The 6,414-nt window shown below is 36.5% G+C and overlaps 1 protein-coding gene across 6 annotated transcripts in view; it reads right to left on the bottom strand.

The window, feature by feature from the left end:
- LOC105226812 (uncharacterized) overlaps positions 1-5,564 on the bottom strand; it is a 159,114-nt gene extending 153,550 nt beyond the window's left edge. For 3 of the 6 annotated variants that reach the window (XM_049462470.1, XM_049462468.1, XM_049462467.1), the window contains exon 1: positions 5,372-5,559. In XM_049462470.1, coding sequence (XP_049318427.1) covers positions 5,372-5,470 — 99 coding nt within the window. In that variant the 5' untranslated portion in view covers positions 5,471-5,559. Of the gene's footprint in view, positions 1-5,371 lie in introns of all 6 variants that reach the window. The other 3 variants (XM_049462466.1, XM_049462465.1, XM_049462469.1) reach the window with 3 other exon arrangements.
- Positions 5,565-6,414: the final 850 nt, after the last annotated feature.

Here is a 6,414-nt window from a genome sequence, read left to right on the forward strand (position 1 = left end):
GGATTGTGGCTAGACGTTCATTCTCCAGAGTGAATGATAGTACTCGGCGACGGAGTCTCTCTCCCACCACAAATCCAACACCGAACTTGCGCTCCTTTATATGGCCACTGTAGTAAATGTCACAAGGACATTCTCATCTCTGACCTTGTCCCGTCCATCGCATTTCTTGGACGGCGGTGATGTCAGCCTTTGTTTTTACGAGGACATCATCCCACGATTTCAGGGTTAAAAGTGGTATGGTTGGATAGAGCTGCTGCTCCAGATTAAGAAAATATATAATTGTTGCCGCCGCAAACTTATAGTTTTCGAGATATTTGCATTTAAAGTTGAAAATTTTGCAATTTTTATCTTGCAATTTCTCGATTTCTAGTAATTATTTATTCCATATTATGCACTTTTTATGCAATTATACTTTATTACATTGTTTCTACATATTTATTTTTTAGTAATTATTTAGTTATTTGCTTAAAATAAGCATTTTATATTTTACACAATTTTCATTCCATGCACAATAACAAAAGTATTCCGTGTTTACAGATATTAAGTGTTGCCATAATTACACATTTATCAAATGAATAAGAATGGATATAAAAACTCAAACGCAGAAAACAAATACCATCTGAAATAAATTTTCCATTGTAATAAAAAAAGCTTTAAGGCTTATAAATATGTTTAAGCTAATAATTTAATAAAAGGATCATAATGATTATTTGTAATACAACAAAGGTAAAACAGGGTAAACATTAGTCCATTCGCGTCCCACTTCTTTCTACATTGGCGGCCTTCGGCTGCGCTTCGAAAAAAAATAACCCTGGCCGATTCAACACCGGGGTGTGTCAGGTTTTTTTGAGTAAAAGTCTTTTTTGCGTTGGCGGCCTTCGGCCGCACTTCAAAAAAACAAAACCCTGGCCGTACCAACACCGGGGTGTGTCGGATTTTTTTTTGAGTAAAACTCCTTTTTGCGTTGGCGGCCTTCGGCCGCGCTTCAAAAAACATAACCCTGGCCGATACAACACCGGGGTGTGCCAGGTATTTTTTTTGAGTAAAACCCCTTTTTGGCGTTGGCGGCCTGCCCGACCAAAAATCATGATGTATGAAGAAAAGGGGCAGTGATTTATGTATTTGGGGTATAATCTTATTTTTTATTCATTTTGGTTCATTTTTATTCGTTTGATAAATGTGTAATTATGGCAACACTTATTATCTGTCAACACGGAATACTTTTGTTATTGTGCATGGAATGAAATTTGTGTAAAATATAAAATGCTTATTTTAAGCAAATAACTAAATAATTACTAAAAAATAAATATGAAGAAACAATGTAATAAAGTATAAGTGCATAAAAAGTGCATTATATGAAATAAATAATTACTAGAAATCGAGAAATTGCAAGATAAAAATTGCAAAATTTTCAACTTTAAATGCAAATATCTCGATAACTATAAGTTTGCGGCGGCAACAGTTATATATTTTCTCAATCTGGAGCAGCAGCTCTATCCAACCATACCACTTTTAACCCTGAAATCGTAGGATGGTATACTAAAGTTTCCCCAAAAAATGCTATTCTTTGCTAATTTCTAAATATATGCTCGTGTTTTTTCATCTGTTGTGCATTGTACCAAATCAATTATGAATACATTTTCACGCACATATATTACTTATGAATCACAAAAACCACTAGTAATGTTTTTAATTACTTTTGATTATTAATTTCTTTGTAAATCTTTAAATAAAATACACCTTTTTCTGCATTGAGTTCAATAATGCGAAAAACCAAAATGACTGCCTAATTTGAACTGTCAAATTACCGAGAAAGCACGAACAAAAGGGAATAAATTAAACCCACTTAGCAATAAATGTATGAAGTGAACGCGAAAAGGTTTTTAATGCTAAAATACTGTGGATGGCGTAGCCGGTGTTGGACCGGCCAGGGTTATTTTTTTGACGCGGCCGAAGGCCGCCCATCCAAAAAGGAGTTCTATGCGAAAAAAAAAATCTGATACACCCCAGTGTTGGACCGACCAGGCCAAGATTATTTTTTTAAAGCGCGGCCGAAGGCCGCCAACGCAGAAAAGAATACTACACGAAAGTACATCGGTCACCCCGGGTATTCGCTCCACCAGGGTTATTTTTTTAGAGCGCGGCCGAAGGCCGCCAACACAGAAGGGAGTACTACACGAAAGTACTTCGGTCACCCCGGATCCATTTGTATCATTAATAGATGCAATTAACCCTCCGATGTTCATATGGGTCTGGCCAGACTCATTCGATCTTTAAATGTATGTAGATCTTTTATTTTTAATATCTGAGGCTTCTTAGTCCATGACTTCCTAAAATGTAGTGTGCTAAACACAATGAAGTAGCAAAATTAAGATTTTTGCTATATTTGTTGTAAAAATAAGCTGTGCAGACCCATATAAGCTTCTCATGTAAATTGGTTAACCGTTAGGTGTAAACAACTAAACTGTTAGCGGAGGCAGCGGCAGAGATAATTTTTTAGTTGACATTTGACAATTGAAGTGAACACGTGTTTTTTAATTAGTGGGAAGTGTTTTTTTTTAAATAAAATGGAACAAGTAAATATGGATGAAGTTGATGTGTTGACGCGTTTGCTTCGTAAGCTAAACGCAGCAAATGTGAGTCCGGAAGAACGTCAGCGACTTCAGGCACAAATTGAAGAAATTATGGGACAGGAGTCCGATCCATTTGAAACAAGTGGCGACGTAGAAGATGATGAATATTTTCCAGATGAAGATGACTTCGGTGAAGCATCAGATATAGAACAGGAAATCGAGTTAGAGGCTGTTCTGGATGAAAACCATGATGATATTGAGGATTTGTATAGAGAAGCTATCGCCCTTGAGGCTTCAACTACAATGGAATCATGCAGCACATCTATTACCCAGGGCCTTATATACAGGTCGAAAGATGGTAGAATGTGGAATTGAAATCCTCCACCACCTGGAAGGCCTCGTTGTCACAATGTTACAACTTTTACTCGTAAAGGGCCACTACGAGGAGTGTCACCGAGTCATAAATCTCTTTTCAAGCTATTGCTGTCTCCTGAAATCGTAAGTATCATTGTGCGGGAAACCAACAGAAAAGCCGTTGAAGCGTTTCGTCTATGGAATGAAAAGCATCCCAGTAATAAACAGGGTAATGACTGACGAAGACGAAATGTATGCTTTTTTTGGGATGCTACTTATTGCTGGTGTATTCCACTCGAATTCTCAGCCAGCGGAAGAATTGTGGGCCAGCTACAATATGCCAATTTATAAGGCCACTATGTCATTGAATCGGTTCAAGAGCTTAACTACTTTCATCCGTTTCGATAATAGTGGTACTCGTGCTGAGAGGTTGAAGCAAAGCAAAACTGCTGCCCTGGACGATGTATGGCTCATGCTGATGGCCAATTTAGAGAAAGCATACACTCCGGATTGTCAAGTAAACGTCGATGAACAGTTATTTCCATATCGTGGGCGCACTCGATTCACCCAATATATTCCGAGTAAGCCGGCAAAATATGGCATGAAAGTGTGGTGGATTTGTGACTCTGTTTCAAACTACCCTTTGAAAGGTATAATTTATACTGGAAAACCACCAGGTGGCCAGCGAGAAACGAATCAAGTTGAACGGGTCGTCATGAAATTGATGCAAAATTATATGGACAGCTGTAGGACTGTTTATGCTGACAATTTTTTTTCAACATACAACTTGGCAGAAATGTTGATGAATCGTAGAGTGGCTTTTGTCGGTACCGTAAGAAAAAATAAGACCTTCATTCCGCATGAATTGCTTAACCCGAACCGTGATGTTAAAAGCACTTTATTTTGTTATCACAATAATAATATCGGTCTGTGCTCGTATATGGCAAAGCCGAAAAAGCCAATAATTATGTTATCCACTGCCCATTACCGTCAAAGCACCGATCCATTGAAAGGATTCAAGCCAGATCAAATTTTGGACTACAATAAATTTAAAGCGGGGGTAGATACAATGGATCAAATGTTGACTGGCTATTCGTGCAAACGCTCGACAAACTGTTGGCCACTGGCAATGTTTTATAATATGCTGGATATTGCCGGTTTGGCCTCATTCATCATCTATGACGAGCTAAATCCGGCAAAGCAGAGTGATAAGAGGCGCTCATTTATCATTGAATTGGCACGGCAGCTAGTTATTCCACATATGACGAAACGGGCGACTAACCCATTAGTATGGAGGTTTGCTCATATAAGACAAGCAATGAATCTTTTCAATATCAAGGTGAGTATGAATTATATACACACCTACATATATCTCCGCGTATAAAGATATGTGTATGCATGTATTCATATTTACTAATTTAAAATAAATTATTTCGCTACTTTTAGGTACCGGAATCTTGTCCATCGACATCAGATGCAACACAGCAACAATCATATGCTCAAGTTGCTTCAAAACGGTCATCGTGCTACCATTGTGCTGCTTCTTCTTCGAAAAAGCGACGTAAAACTCGTTATAACTGCAGCAAATGTACTCGTCCCATATGTCTTAATGAACATTTCATGCATCTATATAGTTGTAAACCCAATTGCTCTTCATAATTAATACTAATCCGTTCAAATAAATAAATAAAATTATTTTTAAAACCGCATTTCTTACATTATTTTTATGGGTCTGGGCAGACCCTTATGATGCACTTACCGCATCATAAGGCACTGAACATCGGAGGGTTAAATATGTATATACTGCAACATTTTGGTTTTCTTTATTTTGATTTCTTGTCCATACAAAAATGTTGGCTGGGTTGCATTGGTTTCAGTTTGTATGGAAAAATTAGCAAAAACACTGATTTTTGGTCATTTTCAAAGGGCTCCCTATGGGTCTATAGGGGGTCGAGGGGGGGTTTATTAAAAAGTTCGATCCTTCCTCTTTCCAATAAGGGGCGTGAGGGTGTGTTTTTCTCCATAAACGATACTAAACCGGCGCGATACTAAATATTTCCCAAAATCACACCTGTTCCAAAATTTATAGAAAACTATACCCACGGGAAGCAAAGAAATAATATACAAGTATATGTTTACTTCTCTTATCCCATAATTCTAATCACTTTTATTAACATGCACATAAAACTAATAACAAAATACATTTGACAATGATATGCAACGTAACCCGATTAACCATTGTGTTGAACACACATGCTTATTTAAAAATCGATGTGAATTTTTTTCCAATGAATCTACAAATTATGAAACTCGCTTCATATAATTAATAGCTTTTTGTTAAGAGTGTTAAAATGTATAATTTGTATTATCAACAAAATACATTTAACAATGAAATACAACGTAATCACAGATTAACCACTCTTTTAACACACATACTTAAATACCTTAAGGTCAATGTCAGAATACTCTTCTAATGAATCCACGAATAAATTATGAAACTGGCTTCCTACTATTTCTTCAAACAACTTCAAACTTTCGTTCATATTTATTTATGTATTAGAAACTTTGCCGCAATGTGACTTCTGTTACCCAAAAATGTTTAACATGTTATATGGAATATCGATCAAATATATCGACAATTAATCCACATACAATGTTTCAGAAATCGATATACACATGTACGAGCCTGTTTGAAGTGAAAGCATTCCTTCAAAGACGGGTTTTCGTTAGAAAACGTGTGGGTCGCCTTTAGTATACCGTCCCAGGATTTCGGGAATAAAAAGGGTATGGTCGGATAGAGGAGATTATCCTGATCAAGGATATATATGGTTATAGCCGCAGAAAGCTTATAGTTTCCGAGTTATTCGCGTTTAAAGTTTAAATTGGCAATATTTTATTTACATATTTTCGATATACCACCACGACTATATCTTTTTTATCCTTGATATCCTGGGACGGTATACTAAATCCTTCCCAAACGTGTAAGCGACTTATTATTGTTCACTTTTGCAAACATTAACAACCCTATTCTCATGCCCTCACAAAAGTCACCAACCTCACTACAGTGATATTTCTCACTGTAGTGAGGGTTACCTTATTCTGGCGAAAATTCAAAAGCTCAAATGCTCACTATTCTCACAAATATATGTGACGTGTGAAAGCAGCCATCATAATAGAAAACATCAGTGTTTATTTTGTTTTAAATCGATATTTTACATTTTATTTGAGCATGGAGGAACTGTTCTTTGTATATGCAGAAGTCGAATATATCTTTTGATCTGCGTTTCCTGGCGTGTTTGTATTTTTACGTGCATGGCTCTTACCCAAAAGCGTTGGCAATAGTTATATGCTCTCTATGAGCCAATCCCCTGTAAAAATAAATATATACATATATACGTATATGTAAGCTACTTACTGTCACTGTACATTTTACTTCCTCTGAGAAAAGACATCTACATATGTTTAAATAATTCATTTTATATTATTT

This window comes from Bactrocera dorsalis, chromosome 1, assembly GCF_023373825.1.
Source record: "Bactrocera dorsalis isolate Fly_Bdor chromosome 1, ASM2337382v1, whole genome shotgun sequence".
Lineage (NCBI taxonomy): Eukaryota > Metazoa > Arthropoda > Insecta > Diptera > Tephritidae > Bactrocera > Bactrocera dorsalis.